General features: G+C 41.5%; 1 protein-coding gene across 2 annotated transcripts in view; it reads left to right on the top strand.

Annotated features, from left to right (window-relative positions):
- Positions 1–1,300: 1,300 nt before the first annotated feature.
- Positions 1,301–18,061, top strand: part of LOC138638115 (probable cation-transporting ATPase 13A5) — a 371,860-nt gene continuing 355,099 nt past the window's right edge. For both annotated transcript variants that reach the window (XM_069727135.1, XM_069727137.1), the window contains exons 1-3: positions 1,301–1,408; positions 15,715–15,885; positions 16,095–16,226. In XM_069727135.1, coding sequence (XP_069583236.1) covers positions 1,361–1,408; positions 15,715–15,885; positions 16,095–16,226 — 351 coding nt within the window. In that variant the 5' untranslated portion in view covers positions 1,301–1,360. The remainder of the gene's footprint in view (positions 1,409–15,714; positions 15,886–16,094; positions 16,227–18,061) is intronic.

Genomic DNA, 18,061 nt, shown 5'->3' with positions numbered 1-18,061 from the left:
CAGTATGACCCTGGGTGATGGTGGGGGCTACATGAATTACATTGAGAGTTACATTTGTTGTAAATGGTATAAAATATTGCCTCTTGCTCTATTACATTAGATAAAAGTAACTTGCTCACAGAATATGTGTGAGGTGTCCTTTGTCTCCAAGCGCGATTATAAATTGACGGGCGTAACTTCTTGATTTGGCCTCACTGGTGATCTGTCATGTCTGATATTGGGTCAGAACGAAAACAGCTACGATATATATATATATTTTTTTTCCCAAGTATTGACTAACTGACTTTTCTGTAGCATTTGTAAGGTAGCATTATTATCTCATGCACATTGCTGCCGCTGTGAATGTAGCTGATGCATACTGTATTTTCAGCGTTCAAATCTGGGCAGAAAATTTGACCCTGCGATATATGAAAAAGCACTTATAGTGTCCCATATAACCAAGCTTTTGTTTTAGTGCCGCCGAGTAATATATAAATGCTGCAGTACATTTAGTTGTGAATACAAAAACTCTTAGGCCGGGATCACACATGCGAGAAATACGTCCAAGTCTCGTATGGTAATACCCGGCATTGCCACCATCTCTCTGGAGCGGAGCGTGCGGCTGCATGCATTGCTATGCAGCCTCACGCTCCACTCCTGAGTGACGGCGGCAATTCCGGGTATTACCATGCAAGACTCGGACGTATTTCTCGCATGTGTGATCCCGGCCTCAATGTGCCCGTCTCATGCAGTGTTGCATGTTTTAGTTCTGAATATTAGTGTTGTAGAAAGTAAGATAGTCCTCCACTGATCTTTCACTTTCCCTCATTCATTGTTTCCTTCATTATTCTCATTTCTTTAATTGAAAGTTTGCTCACTCCCACCCTTTTATATCCCCACCACTTCCCATATTACTTTCCCAATAAAATGCATATGGAAACAATTACATCAACATATCTGCAGTAAAGTCCAGTATCATCTTCTGTGATACCTGGATATCATTAATTCATTAATTCTTTTTCAGTGCTTACACAGCAGCCACTTTATTTTTCTATTCTATACCAGTGACAATACTTATATTGCTCCTTGTCACTTGGATCTAGAATCTATATTTTTTACATATATTGAAATGAGAAAGCAGAGAATTTAAATATAGTTTAAATAATTTTCTAATGTGTTTATATGCAGATACAAATACATAATTTGAAGGACATATTTGTGCCCAATATAAAAACAAGATCCAATAAGAGTGTAGGCAAATCTGGAGGCTGTACTTTCAGGAGACAAAAGTTTTGCAGTGAAAAGTTTCCAGATCAGAAGGGATTAAGACTTGCCACATTCCCATACTCAGTTTTACAGACTCATACTGGTACATGAAGGAATGGCAGAAAATCATGCAGTGCTTAATGAGGGAGAGGAGAATAAAATGGTGAGTACTGATGGGGCAAATATATGAACAGCTAAAGGTCTCTCATCTGCAAATGAATGTAACTGATTAGTCATATATATTGTATATGCTGTGTGATATGTGTAATTGTGGATGGAAAGAGTAATGTATGTTTATTGTTATTATAGTAGTGATCCTAATTTATTCTTATCTGCCGCAATTTATATTGATGGGTATGGTATCAAATATTTAGCCCATGTTCAGAATATGCTATTTCTGCCGTACTTGATTTGCTCTACTTCATCCATTTGCCCTGCTATATCATTATTTATATTACTACTATTATAATTATTTATTACTTTCAATTACTGTAATTATTTATTACACTGCGCAACAAATTTCAGGGAAGTTCTTGTCCCCTGAGAAAATTTTATTGTATTTTATAGATTTTGATATGCTGAACACGAATATGTGCTCCCAAAGTCTGTATCCTGTAACCTAAAAATATTTGGTATCGTCGCATTCAGAATCGCCCGATGTATCAATAAAAAAAAAGAATTAACATGATCGCTAACCGGCATAGCGATAAAAAAAATCTAATTACATTTTTTTGGTCGCCACGACGTTGCATTAAAATGCAATAGCAGGCAATCAAAAGAACATATCTGCACGAAATTGGTATAATTAAAAACGTCAGCTCGTCCCTCAAAAAAACAAGCCCTCACACAGCCATATTGATGAAAAAATAAAAAAGTTACGGTTCTGAAAAGGAGGGGAGCGAAAAACGAAAACGTAAAAAAGACAAAGTCTCCGGTTATGAAGGGGTTAAAACCTTACGTGATACAGACTTTTGGAGCACTTATTCATGTTCAGCATATCAAAATCTGTAAGATACAATAACATTTTCTCAGGGGACAAGAACTTCCCTGAAATTTGTAACGCAGTGTAATCCATGTTTTTAGAAATATAGTAACATAGTTATTAAGGTTGAAGGAAGACTATAAGTCCATCTAGTTCAACCCATAGCCTAACCTAACATGCCCTAACATGTTGATCCAAGAGGAAGGCAAAAAAAACCCATGTGGCAAAGAGTAAGCTCCACTTTGGGGAAAAAAATTCCTTCCCGACTCCACATACGGCAATCAGACTAGTTCCCTGGATCAACGCCCTATCAAGGAATCTAGTGTATATACCCTGTAACATTATACTTTTCAGGAAAAGTATCCAATCCCCTCTTAAATTTAGGTAATGAATCACTCATTACAACATCATACGGCTGAGAGTTCCATAGTCTCACTGCTCTTACAGTAAAGAACCCGCGTCTGTTATTATGCTTAAACCCTCTTTCCTCCAGACGTAGAGGATGCCCCCTTGTCCCTGTCTTAGGTCTATGATTAAAAAGATCATCAGAAAGGTCTTTATACTGTCCCCTCATATATTTATACATTAAAATAAGAGATCTCCCCTTAGTCTTCATTTTTCCGAACTAAATAGCCCCAAGTGTAACAACCTATCTTGATATTGCAGACCCCCCAGTCCTCTAATAACCTTGGTCGCTCTTCTCTGCACCCGCTCTAGTTCAGCTATATCTTTCTTATACACCAGAGACCAGAACTGTGCACAGAATTCTAAGTGTGGTCGAACTAGTGACTTGTCTAGAGGTAAAATTATGTTCTCCTCATGAGCATCTATGCCTCTTTTAATGCATCCCGTTATTTTATTTGCCTTTGTAGCAGCTGCCTGACACTGGCCACTGAACTTGAGTTTGTCATCCACCCATACACCCAGGTCTTTTTCATTGATGGTTTCGCCCAGAGTTTTAGAATTAAGCACATACAGTTAGGTCCATATATATTTGGACAGAGACTACATTTTTCTAATTTTGGTTATTGACATTCCCACAATTAATTGTAAACAAAACAATTCAGATGCAGTTGAAGTTCAGACTTTTAGCTTTCATTTGAGGGTATCCACATTAAAATTGGATGAAGGGATTAGGAGTTTCAGCTCCTTAACATGTGTCACCATGGTTTTAAAGGGACCAAAAGTAATTGGACAGGTTCATTAATTTTAGATAAAAAATTCATTTTTAGTACTTGGTTGAAAACCCTTTGTTGGCAATGACTGCCTGAAGTCTTCAACTCATGGACATCACCAGACGCTGTTTCCTCCTTTTTGATGCTCTGCCAGGCCTTCACTGCGGTGGTTTTCAGTTGCTGTTTGTTTGTGGGCCTTTCTGTCTGAAGTTTAGTCTTTAACAAGTGAAATGTATGCTCAATTGGGTTGAGATCAGGTGACCGACTTGGCCATTCAAGAATATTCCACTTCTTTGCTTTAATAAACTCCTGGGTTGCTTTGGCTTTATATTTTGGGTCATTGTCCATCTGAAGTGTGAAACGTTGACCAATCAGTTTTGCTGCATTTGGCTGGATCTGAGCACACAGTATGTCTCTGAATGCCTCAGAATTCATTTGGCTACTTCTGTCCTGTGTCACATCATAAATAAACACTAGTGACCCAGTGCCACTGGCAGCCATACATGCCCAAGCCATCCCACTGCCTCCGCCGTGTTTTACAGATGATGTGGTATGCTTTGGATCAAGAGCTGTACCAATCCTTCGCCATACTTTTCTCTTTCTATCATTCTGGTAGAGGTTGATCTTGGTTTCATCTGTCCAAAGAATGTTCTTCCAGAACTGTGCTGGCTTTTTTAGATGTTTTTTAGCAAAGTCCAGTCTAGCCTTTTTATTCTTGATGCTTATGAGTGGCTTGCACCGTGCAGTGAACCCTCTGTATTTACTTTCATGCAGTCTTCTCTTTATGGTAGATTTGGATATTGATACGCCTACCTCCTGGAGAGTGTTGGTCACTTGGTTGGCTGTTGTGAAGGGTTTTCTCTTCACCATGGAGATTATTCTGCGATCATCCACCACTGTTGTCTTCCGTGGGCACCCAGGTCTTTTTGCATTGATGAGTTCACCAGTGCTTTCTTTCTTTCTCAGGATGTACCAAACTGTTGATTTTGCCACTCCTAATATTGTAGCAATTTCTCAGATGGGTTTTTTCTGTTTTCGCAGCTTAAGGATGGCTTGTTTCACCTGCATGGAGAGCTCCTTTGACTGCATGTTTACTTCATAGCAAAACCTTCCAAATGCAAGCACCACACCTCAAATCAACTCCAGGCCTTTTATCTGCTTAATTGTGAATGACATAACGAAGGGATTGCCCTCACCTGTCCATGAAATAGCCTTGGAGTCAATTGTCCAATTACTTTTAGTCCCTTTAAAAACAGGGTGGCACATGTTAAGGAGCTTAAACTCCTAAACCCTTCATCCAATTTTAATGTGGATACCCTCAAATGAAAGCTGAAAGTCTGAACTTCAACTGCATCTGAATTGTTTTGTTTAAAATTCATTGCGGTAATGTCTATAACCAAAATTAGAAAAATGTTGTCTCTGTCCAAATATATATGGACCTAACTGTAGTTATACATTTTACTAGATGGTGGCCCGATTCTAACGCATCGGGTATTCCAGAATATGCATGTCCTCGTAGTATATTGCCCAGCCACGTAGTATATTGCCCAGTCACGTAGTATATTGCACAGCCCACATAGTATATTGCCCAGCCATGTAGTATATTGCCCAGTCACGTAGTATATTGCACAGCCACGTAGTATATTGCCCAGCGACGTAGTATACGGCACAGAGCATATTGCCCAGCCACGTAGTATATTGTCCAGTTACGTAGTATATTGCCCAGCGATGTAGTATACAGCACAGAACACGTAGTATATTGCCCAGTCACGTACTATATTGCCCAGCTACGTAGTATATTGTGCAGTCACGTAGTATATTGCCCAGTCAACCACTATATTGCCCAGCTACGTAGTATATTGCACAGCCACGTAGTAGATTGCCCAGTTACGTAGCATATTGCCCAGTCACATACTATATTGCCCAGCTATGTAGTATATTGCCCAGTCACATATTATATTGCCCAGTCATGCACTATATTGCCCAGCTACGTAGTATATTGCCCAGCCTTGTAGTATGTTGCCCAGTCACATAGTATATTGCCCGGTCACGCACTATATTGCCCAGCTACGTAGTATGTTGCCCAGCCTCGTAGTATATTGCCCAGTCACGTAGTATGTTGCCCAGTCACGTACTATATTGCCCAGCTACGTAGTATATTGCCCAGCCACATAGTATATTGCCCAGTCAACCACTATATTGCCCAGCTACGTAGTATATTGCCCAGCCATGTAGTAGATTGCCCAGCTATTTAGTATATTGCCCAGCTACGTAGTATATTGCTCAGCCACATAGTATATTGCCCAGCCACGTAGTATATTGCCCAGCCACGTAGTATATTGCACAGTCACATAGTATAATGGCCAGTCACGAACTATATTGCCCAGTCACGTAGTATATTGCACAGCCCACGTAGTATATTGCCCAGTCACGTAGTATATTGCCCAGCTGCGTAGTATATTGCCCTGTCGCGTAGTATATTGCCCAGTCAACCACTATATTGCCCAGCTACGTAGTATACAGCACAGCCCACGTAGTATATTGCCCAGTCACGTACTATATTGCCCAGCTACGTAGTATATTGCGCAGTCACGTAGTATATTGCCCAGTCACGTAGTATATTGCCCAGTCACGTAGTATATTGCCCAGCCATAGTATATTGCCCAGCGACGTAGTATACAGAAGAGAGCATACTGCCCAGCCACATACTATATTGCCCAGTTACGTAGTATATTGCCCAGTCATCTACTATATTGCACAGCCCACGTAGTATATTGCCCAGTCACGTACTATATTGCCCAGCTAGGCAGTATATTTTCCAGTTACGTAGTATATTACCCAGTCACGTACTATATTGCCCAGCTACGTAGTATATTGCCCAGCCACGTGGTATATTGCCCAGTCACATACTATATTGCCCAGTCACGCACTATATTGCCCAGCTACGTAGTATATTGCACAGCCACGTAGTATATTCCCCAGTTACGTAGCATATTGCCCAGTCACATACTATATTGCCCAGCTATGTAGTATATTGCCCAGTCACATATTATATTGCCCAGTCATGCACTATATTGCCCAGCTACGTAGTATATTGCCCAGCCTTGTAGTATGTTGCCCAGTCACATAGTATATTGCCCAGTCACGCACTATATTGCCCAGCTACGTAGTATATTGCCCAACCACGTAGTATATTGCCCAGCCACATAGTATATTGCCCAGTCAACCACTATATTGCCCAGCTACGTAGCATATTGCCCAGCCACGTAGTAGATTGCCCAGCTATTTAGTATATTGCCCAGTCACGTAGTATATTGCCCAGCTACGTAGTATATTGCTCAGCCACGTAGTATATTGCCCAGCCACGTAGTATATTGTCCAGTCACATAGTATAATGGCCAGCCACGAACTATATTGCCCATTCACCTAGTATATTGCACAGCCCACGTAGTATATTGCCCAGTCACGTACTATATTGCCCAGCTACGTAGTATATTGCCCAGTCACGTAGTATATTGCCCAGTCAACCACTATATTGCCCAGCTACGTAGTATATTGTCCAACTACGTAGTATATTGCCCAGTCACGTAGTATATTGCCCAGTCACGCACTATATTGCCCAGCTACGTAGTATATTGCCCAGCCACGTAGTATATTGCCCAGTCATGTAGTATATTGCCCAGTTACGTAGTATATTGCCCAGTGACGTAGTATACAGCACAGAGCCACGCAGTATATTGCACAGCGACGTAGCATAGAGCCCAGCTACGTAGTATATTGCCCAGCCACGTATGTCAGAGGTTAAAAAATAAAAAATAAACATATACTCACCTTCCGATCCGAGGGCGGCCCCTTATAGTTCTGTCGCCAGCTGCACGTAGTCGTGCAGGACCTGTCATGACGTCGCGATCACATGACCATGACGTTATGGAAGGTCCTTCTCGCGCAGGCGCGCAGGACCTGTGATGACGTCACGGTCACATGACCGTGACGTCATGGAAGGTCCTTGTTGCATACCATCCTTAGCACGGGAACGTTGCGAAGAGCGGGAAAGGCGCCGGAGGGTGAGTATATGATGATTTTTTATTATTTTTAACATTAGATCTTTTTACTATTGACGCTGCATAGGCAGCATCAATAGTAAAAACTTGGTCACACAGGGATAATAGCGGCGGTAACGGAGTGAGTTACCCGCGGTGTAACGCGGTCCATTACCGCCGGCATTAACCCTATGTGAGCGGTGACTGGAGGGGAGTATGCGGGCGCCGTGCAGTGACTGCCGGGATGAAGGAGTGGCCATTTTCTTCCTGACTGTGCCCGTCGCTGATTGGTCGTGACTGTTTTGCCACAACCAATCAGCGACTTGGATTCCATGACAGACAGAGGCCACGACCAATGAATATCCGTGACAGACAGAAGGACAGACAGACAGACAGAAAGACGGAAGTGACCCTTAGACAATTATATAGTAGATTACTTCTACCCAAGTGCATGACCTTACATTTATCCCCATTAAAGCTCATTTGCCATTTATCAGCCCAAGCTTCTAGTTTACATAAATCATCCTGTAATATAAAATTGTCCTCCTCTGTATTGATTACCCTGCAGAGTTTAGTGTCATCTACAAATATTGAAATTCTGCTCTGAATGCCCCCTACAAGGTCATTAATGAATATGTTAAAAAGAAGAGGGCCCAATACTGATCCCTGTGGTACCCCACTGCTAACCGCGACCCAGTCCGAGTGTGCTCCATTAATAACCACCCTTTGTTTCCTATCCCTGAGCCAGCTCTTAACCCACTTACACATATTTTCCACTATCCACATTATTCTCATTTTATGTATCAAGCTTTTGAAAAGTCCATATACACTACATCCACTGGGTTCACTTGGTCCAGTCCAGAATTTACCTCTTCATAGAAGCTGATCAGAATAGTCTGACATGAACGGTCCCTAGTAAACCCATGCTGATTCTGGGTCATGATACTCCAGTATAGCATCCCTTAGAATGCCCTCCAGTATTTTACCCACAGAAGAGGTTAAGCTTACTAGCCTATAATTAAGGAGTTCAGTTTTTGTCCCCTTTTTGAATATTGGCACCACATTTGCTATACACCAGTCCTGTGGTACAGACCCTGTTATTATGGAGTCTTTAAAGATTAAAAATAATGGTCTATCAATGACTGTACTTCATTCCTGCGGTACTTGGGGGTGTATCCCATCCGGGCCCGGAGATTTGTCAATTTTAGTGATTTTTAGACGCCGACGTACTTCCTGCCGGGTTAAGCAGGGGACATTTAATGGGGAATTTTTATCACTAGTCATTTTGTCTGCCATGGGATTTTCTTGTGTAAATACTGATGAAAAAAAGTCATTTAGCATATTGGCTTTTTCCTCATCCTCATCCACCATTTCACCCAGACTATTTTTAATGGGGCCAACACTATCATTTTTTAGCTTCTTACTATTTACGTAGTTAAAGAATATTTTGGGATTATTTTTACTCTCTCTGGCAATGAATCTCTCTGTCTCAATCTTCGCTGCCTTGATTTGCTTTTTACAGAATTTATTTAATTTTTTGTATTAATTTAATGCCTCATCGTCATCACTACCTACTTCCTTTAATTCTCTAAATCCTTTCTTTTTGTCACTTATTGTGCCCCTTACAGCTCTATTTAGCCATATTGGTTTCCTCCTATTTCTAGTATGTTTATTCCCATACGGTATATACTGTGCACAGGTCCTATCCAGGATGCTAATAAATTTCTCCCATTTTCTTTGTGTATTTTTATGTCTCAGGATATTGTCCCAGTTAATTGCACCAAGATCCTCTCTCATCCATTGGAAATTTGCCCTCCTGAAGTTTAGTGTCCGTGAAACCCCTCTACTACACATCTTATTAAAGGATACATGAAAACTTATTATTTTGTGATCACTATTCCCCAAGTGACCCCCAACTCTTATATCTGATATGCGGTCTGGCCTGTTGGTTAATATTAGGTCTAGCAGTGCCCCCCTTCTTGTTGGGTCCTGAACCAGTTGTGAAAGGTAATTGTCTCTCATAGTTGTCAAAAACCGATTACCTTTGCTGGAACTGCAGGTTTCTGTTCCCCAATCTATTTCGGGGTAGTTGAAGTCCCCCATAATAATGACTTCTCCTTGAGTCGCAGCTTCATCTATCTGCTTTACGAGGATATTCTCGATTGCTTCCATTATTTTTGGAGATTTATAACAAACCCCTATCAGTAATTTATTATTTTTTCCCCCTCCCCTTATTTCCACCCACAGGGACTCTACATTTTCATTAGATTCACCTATATTATCAGACCGGATGGGTTTTAAGGACGATATTTCATATAGACACACCCCTCCTCCTCGCCTATCCATTCAGTCATTTCTGAACAGACTATAACCCTGCAAGTTAACAGCCCAGTCATAGCTCTCATCCAGCCATGTTTCAGATATCCCCACCAATGTCATAATTATGCTCCAACAACATTAATTCTAATTCGTCCATTTTGTTGGCAAGGCTTCTGGCATTAGTATACATGCACTTGATGTTCCTCTCTGTACCTCTATTCTTTCTTAAATTATTAACTGTTCTAACCCCACCCCCCATGCCACCGCAACTTCCATCTTCCTTATTTGTGCCCAGGTCTCTATCTGCACTATCTTCCCCTCCTATAAAACGAATACCCTCCCCCCAATCCCTAGTTTAAACATTCCTCCAACCTTCTAGCCATTTTCTCCCCCAACACAGCTGCACCCTCCCCATTGAGGTGCAGCCCGTCCTGAGCATAGAGCCTGTAGCCAACTGAGAAGTCGGCCCAGTTCTGCAGGAACACAAACCCCTCCTTCCTACACCAATTCTTGAGCCACTTATTAACCTCCCTAATCTCCCGTTGCCTTTCTGGCGTGGCACGTGTTACAGGCAGTATTTCAGAAAATACTACGTTGTAGGTCCTTACTTTCAGCTTGCAGCCTAATTCCCTGAAATCATCTTTAAGGACCTTCCACCTACCTCTAACTTTGTCATTTGTGCCAATGTGCACCATGACCGCTGGGTCCTCACCAGCCCCTCCCAGTAATCTGTCCACCCGATCAGTGATGTGTCGGACTCGAACGTCAGGTAGGCAGCACACCTTTTGACGATCCCTGTCTTTGTCACAGATTGCCCTATCTGTTCCCCTAATAATTGAGTCCCCCTCTACCAGCACCTGTCTGGCCTGCCCTGCTCTCCTATTTCCCTCCTTACTGGAGCAGTCACTCCTCCGGCTTTCAGAGGACATGACTGGCTGCAGCAGTGATACCCCTGTACTGGCACCCCCCTATCTGCCAACTTAGCAAACTTATTGGGGTGTGCCAGATCAGGACTAGCCTCCCTGGCACTCTGCCCTTTACCTGTCCTTCTGTCACCCAGCTTGCTACTTCACCGTCCTGCAGCTCCATCCTACCATCCCCCACCTCATCTATCCCATTGAGCATCTGCTCAGTGAGCAGAAGACTCCTTTCCATGTTGTCAATGGATCTCAATGTTGCCAGCTGCATATTTAGATCCAGAATCTGGGCTTCCAAATTCACAACGTGCTCACATCTCACACAGCAGTATGCACCCTTGACCGGCTGATCAAGGACTGCATACATGTGGCAAGATGTGCACTGGATGGCACTAACAATAGTGGAGCACATTGCCTAATGGGGATTGCACCAGACAGAACCATTAAATAAAAAAGCAAAAAAAAATAAATGCCAAGTATCAATAAAACACAGACAGCAATTCAGTAATTCCTCCCTTGGAAACTCCCTGAATCCAAAATCACTGAGTCACAAGTCACACTTACCGCCGTTCACACTTACGCTCAGGTCACACTCAGCTTGTTCACACTCGCTAAGCTGAAAATTTAAAGATTTTTTTTCTTTTTCCCTTCAGCTGCAATCCACCTTGCTGCTCAATGCACTGACAAAAAGGACTTGAGCCCCAAACAGCTGCCCCTTATAAACCCCTGATTATAAGCCCCCACCCTAAGTTAACCCCTTGTGAATATGGCTACTCCCAATATAGCAATTCACACCAATTCACACAGGTATTTGTTAAAGGCTTTCCAAATACCTCTTCACTGAATCACAAGTCACACTTACCGCCACTCACACTAAAGGTACCTTCACACATAACGATATTGTTAACGATATTGTTGCTTTTTGTGACGTAGCAACGATATCGTTAATAAAATCGTTATGTGTGACAGCGACCAACGATCAGGCCCCTGCTGGGAGATCGTTGGTCGCTGAAGAAAGTCCAGAACTTTATTTCGTCGCTGGACTCCCTGCAGACATCGCTGGATCGGCGTGTGTGACACCGATCCAGCGATGTCTTCACTGGTAACCAGGGTAAACATTGGGTAACTAAGCGCAGGGCCGCGCTTAGTAATCCGATGTTTACCCTGGTTACCATCCTAAAAGTAAAAAAAACAAACAGTACATACTTACCTACCGCTGTCTGTCCCCGGCGCTGTGCTCTGCACTCCTCCTGTACTGGCTGTGAGCGTCGGTCAGCCGGAAAGCAGAGCGGTGACGTCACCGCTCTGCTTTCCGGCCGCTGTGCTCACAGCCAGTACAGAGAAGCACAGCGCCGGGGACAGACAGCGGTAGGTAAGTATGTAGTGTTTGTTTTTTTAACTTTTAGGATGGTAACCAGGGTAAACATCGGGTTACTAAGCACGGCCCTGCGCTTAGTTACCCGATGTTTACCCTGGTTACCGGCATCGTTGGTCGCTGGAGAGCGGTCTGTGTGACAGCTCTCCAGCGACCAAACAGCGATGCTGCAGCGATCCGGATCGTTGTCGGTATCGCTGCAGCGTCGCTTAATGTGAAGGGGCCTTTAGGCTCAGGTCACAATCAGCTCGTTCACACTCCCTAAGCTGAAGATTTAAAGATTTTTTTTTCTTTTTCCCCTCAGCTGCAATCCACCTTGCTACTCAATGCACTTACAAAAAGCGTGGCCATATGAAATATGTATAGGTTTGATTTTATTTTATTGTTTTATTTTGAATGGGGCGAAAGGGGGGTGATTTAAACTTTTATTTTTTTTTTTTTTAATATTTTTCAACACATTTTTTTTTAATTTTTGCTGTTTCAATAGCCTCCATGGGAGACTAAAAGCTGGCACAATTTGATAAGCTCTGCTACATAGAGGTGATGATCAGATCGCATGTACAGTGGAGCAAAAAAGTATTTAGTCAGTCAGCAATAGTGCAAGTTCCACCACTTAAAAAGATGAGAGGCGTCTGTAATTTACATCATAGGTAGACCTCAACTATGGGAGACAAACTGAGAAAAAAAAATCCAGAAAATCACATTGTCTGTTTTTTTAACATTTTATTTGCATATTATGGTGGAAAATAAGTATTTGGTCAGAGACAAAATTTCATCTCAATACTTTGTAATATATCCTTTGTTGGCAATGACAAAGGTCAAAGGTTTTCTGTAAGTCTTCACAAGGTTGCCACACACTGTTGTTGGTATGTTGGCCCTTCCTCCATGCAGATCTCCTCTAGAGCAGTGATGTTTTTGGCTTTTCGCTTGACAACACGGACTTTCAACTCCCTCCAAAGGTTTTCTATAGGGTTGAGATCTGGAGACTGGCTAGGCCACTCCAGGACCTTGAAATGCTTCTTACGAAGCCACTCCTTCGTTGCCTGGGCGGTGTGCTTTGGATCATTGTCATGTTGAAAGACCCAGCCACGTTTCATCTTCAATGCCCTTGCTGATGGAAGGAGGTTTGCACTCAAAATCTCACGATACATGGCCCCATTCATTCTTTCATGTACCCGGATCAGTCGTCCTGGCCCCTTTGCAGAGAAACAGCCCCAAAGCATGATGTTTCCACCACCATGCTTTACAGTAGGTATGGTGTTTGATGGATGCAACTCAGTATTCTTTTTCCTCCAAACACGACAAGTTGTGTTTCTACCAAACAGTTCCAGTTTGGTTTCATCAGACCATAGGACATTCTCCCAAAACTCCTCTGGATCATCCAAATGCTCTCTAGCAAACTTCAGACGGGCCTGGACATGTACTGGCTTAAGCAGTGGGACACGTCTGGCACTGCAGGATCTGAGTCCATGGTGGCGTAGTGTGTTACTTATGGTAGGCCTTGTTACATTCATCCCAGCTCTCTGCAGTTCATTCACTAGGTCCCCCCGCGTGGTTCTGGGATTTTTGCTCACCGTTCTTGTGATCATTCTGACCCCACGGGGTGGGATTTTGCGTGGAGCCCCAGATTGAGGGAGATTATCAGTGGTCTTGTATGTCTTCCATTTTCTAATTATTGCTCACACTGTTGATTTCTTCACTCCAAGCTGGTTGGCTATTGCAGATTCAGTCTTCCCAGCCTGGTGCAGGGCTACAATTTTGTTTCTGGTGTCCTTTGACAGCTCTTTGGTCTTCACCATAGTGGAGTTTGGAGTCAGACTATTTGAGGGTGTGCACAGGTGTCTTTTTATACTGATAACAAGATTAAACAGGTGCCATTACTACAGGTAATGAGTGGAGGAAAGAGGAGACTCTTAAAGAAGAAGTTACAGGTCTGTGAGAGCCAGAAATCTTGATTGTTTGTTTCTGACCAAATACTTATTTTCCACCATAATATGCAAATAAAATGTTAAAAAAACAGACAATGTGATTTTCTGGATTTTTTTTTCTCAGTTTGTCTCCCATAGTTGAGGTCTACCTATGATGTAAATTACAGACGCCTCTCATCTTTTTAAGTGGTGGAACTGGCACTATTGCTGACTGACTAAATACTTTTTTGCCCCACTGTATGTGGTAGAATTGCTGACTTGCTATGACCGCTTCCTGTCTTAGCAGTGAATACTGCAGACTCCCACACAGAGCGCTGCCAGACAGATCTCCTCTATCCTGGGACTGATGAAGGTCAGGTATTGACCGAAACGTCTCATTTATTTCTGGAATTTCTTCACTTGATAAACAAGTTCTTCAACACACCGATATGAGTGCCAAGTATTTCTACATCCTTGTGTCGTAGCTGTTTTCATTCTGACCCAATGTCAGCTGACAGATCACCAGTGAGGGCCAAATTGTGGAATTACGCCCGTGATTTTACAAGCGCTTGGAGACAAAAGAATCGCACACGTTGTTCTGTGTGAAATTCACTTTTACCTGCTGTAATGCAGCAAGAGGCAATATTTTGCATTTCAATGTAAGTCATGTAGCCCCCACCATCACCCAGGGTCATACTTTATTTACCATAACCCAGAACATGTTGTTGCTGACTATTAAGAACATACATTGATAAGAAGTATGGTCTCCTTGAAAGGAGACCATCAGACTACTGCGTCAACAGATTCTAGCAATTCTAACAATTAAAGGCAAAAGGCACTTAAAGGCAATCTGTTAACCCTTCTATATCAATTGCTATGAGCGCTGACCACTGAGTCATGCTCACGTGATGCAGGTCACCGGTGTGTGCATTTCTGTCAGAGTTTGACAACAGCATTTAACTAGTTAATACCTGCGATTCCACCTGCGGCTATTGCGAGCACATGTCAGCTGTTCAAAATAGCTGGCATGTCCCAGGAAAGATGTGGGCTCACCGCCAAAGCCCACACGAAAGGGAGGGATACAGACATCGGCGTACTTAGGGTATGTGCACATGTTGCGGATTCTCTGCGGATCCGCAGCGTTTTTTGAGGTGCAGGAACACTGCAGATCCACAATTGATTTACAGTACAATGTAAATCAATGAGAAAAATAATGCTGTGCACACTTTGCGGAAAATCCGCTGCGGAAACGCTGCAGTTTAAAAGACGTAGCATGTCACTTCTTTTTTGTGAATTTGCAGCGTTTTTGTACTGATTCCAATATAGAAAACCGCAAGGGTAAAAAACAGCAAATCCGCAAGAAAACCGCAGCAAAAAATGCTGCAGAACCGCCCAAAAAACGCGACAAATCCACAGGTGTGTTTTCTGCCAGGAGAGGCAGAATCCGCACCAGAAATTCCTAAGCCTAATCCACAACGTGTGCACATAGCCCAATACACCCGATGTCGGTAAGGGGTTAAATTATATGCACACAATGACATGAGACATATCAGCAAGTTTTTCAATAGGAAGAAGCTTAAGGATATGTGAGAGTTTTTTTTGTCCTGAAGCTTCTTTTTTGGCATCTTTTTGGATATTTTTTACAATTTATTTGTCTGCCGGCTTGTTTTCTAATATTAAAGTAAAAGACCTCTGTAATACCAGTCCATTTTTATTTTATTCTTCTTCTATTCTTTTCTTTTCTTCTTTTTCAGGAGATATTCGGATATAAATCAGAGAGGTGGAGAAATATTTTGTGTATACTTGGTTACATACTTTCTTTAGGGTTCCTAAAATTGGTCTTTTATTGGAAGCCAGAGCTGGATGTTTGGAGCCACTGTGTTCCGTGTAACTTAGCAAACGCTGACACAGTTTTGCTACAAATTGTAAGTACAGCATTTAGTCATTTATCAAATTAGAATAAGTACGGTAGTTCAATGTTCTTATTACTTTATTATGAAAAAATATGAAAAAAGAAGTTATGTTCAGATTAACTTTTTGTGATTTGTGTAGATTTCTGCCCAAGGAGACTACAACAAAATTCCCTACCACCTTCTGTCTCTCCATACCTAAATATTCTACAATATCTCTGCAGGGAGAATTTAAAGACTACATAAAGAAGTCAGTAATCCAGGTTAATCTACATAAAAATACAAAAACTGGGTCTTTCGTTACTGGTGATGAAAATTCATACATATGCAAAACTATAATGGAGCCAGAAGGCAAAGTAAGTGTTGTCCTGTCAAAATAATAATGGTGATTTTATGTTTTGTTTTTTTTATTTGGTTTTCCAGGTGAGCTCAATTAACCCCTTAATGACCATCAATATGCATTAAAATGGCGATCATTAAGTCTACTTTTTACCCCCATCGCCGTTATAAAAGAGGATAGGGAATAGCACCACCAAGCGGCAGCAATTCCCGCAGGTGTCAGTTTTGCAGTTTTGCGACTGATCGAGGATGAGTATAAGCCCTTAAATACCACTGTCAATAGCAACATTCGCGGGTACCCTAATATCATGTGAATACCCCAGTGTACGGTGGCCTGTGGGATCTCGCAATAAACTGGCTCTCACAGACACAGTCAATGAGACACTGACAGTCTCATACACTGCTGTAAATGAGATGAGACAAGTGATCAAAATAAAAATGATACATGTCCCACAGTGGGACTAAGTAAAAAAGTTAAATAAAACACGTTAGAAAGTTTAGAATAGCCACAAAAAATTTGCAAAAATCGCTAAAATCCATTTTGCCACTGAAAATGCAGTGTTTCTGATAAAACAAAAGTAAACAAAAAAAATACACAAAACTGGTATTACTGAATCCAGAATGACCTGCTCTATAAAACTGAAATGTCATTTATTCTGGATGGCGTAAAAAATAATTTAAAAATGCCAAAAATGTCACTTTTTCAAGATACTGACTACCAAAAATTCAATAAAAAGTGATCAAAAAGTCATATGTAAAGAAAAGGTATAAATGAAAACGCCAAATTGTCCTGCAAAAAGCAAGCCATAATATGGCTCATTCGTCAAAAAATTAAAAAAGTTACAGCTCTCAGAATATGATGAGGCAAAAACAAATTCCTTTTGGTAACCTATTGTTTTTAGTCTGTAAAAAAAAAACAAAGCATAAAAAAATATAAATGGAAAAGACTTTGGCTTTTTTTCTTTTTTCGCATTCACATAAAAAAATATGTCCAGTATTGCTGTAATAGTACTGACATGATGAACAAATCAATCTTATCACTTTTACTGTACTGTGAAATGCGCAAAAAATTAAATAAAAACAATTAACTCAATTGCTGAGTTTTGTTCATTCTGTGTCAGAAAAATCGGAATGAAAAGCTATCATAAAACATTAAGTACCCCAAAATGGTACCAAAAAAATCTGCAACTTGTCCCGCAAAAAATAAGACCTCATAAAGCTCTGCTCACCAAAAAATAAAAAAGTTACAGCTCTCAGAATGACAACAACAAAAAACTAATTTTTATAAAAGAGCATTTTTACTGTATGACAGCAGCAAAACCTAACAATTAATATATAAATCTAATATTGCTGTTATTTCAGGGACCGGAAGAATAAATCCACCTTATTACTTATACAGCATAGTAAACCACACAATAAAAATAAGAACTACTCTTTTATTGCTACTTGTTTATTCTACCTTCCAGAAAATTGAAATAAGGCTTCCCTCACATTTGTCCTGCACCCTCTTCTGAGCGCTTCTGTCGGAGTTTCAGTGTAAATTCCCTAAAACCACGATTTAAAAAAAGAAACCCAGATGGAACCACTTAATTATGAAGCATATGGAGGGGGGGTCACTTTAGACTGGTCTCTGTTCCAGCGGTGTCCCATCATTTTAAACGTCTTTAAACTGCAAAAGTGTGGGCGACCACAGATCTGTGCACGCCTCATAAAATGGATACCACCGGGGCAGACGTAAAATGGAGTATTAAGGGTCTCCATCTGCATCATTATGGTGTGTAGTTCTATTGCGGGTTTCATCTGAATCACATTTTTATGGGATTTACACGGAAACCCCAACGTAAGTGCTTAT

The sequence above is a fragment of the Ranitomeya imitator genome, chromosome 5 (assembly GCF_032444005.1).
Source record: "Ranitomeya imitator isolate aRanImi1 chromosome 5, aRanImi1.pri, whole genome shotgun sequence".
Lineage (NCBI taxonomy): Eukaryota > Metazoa > Chordata > Amphibia > Anura > Dendrobatidae > Ranitomeya > Ranitomeya imitator.
This window is presented reverse-complemented; position numbering and strand designations above follow the sequence as displayed.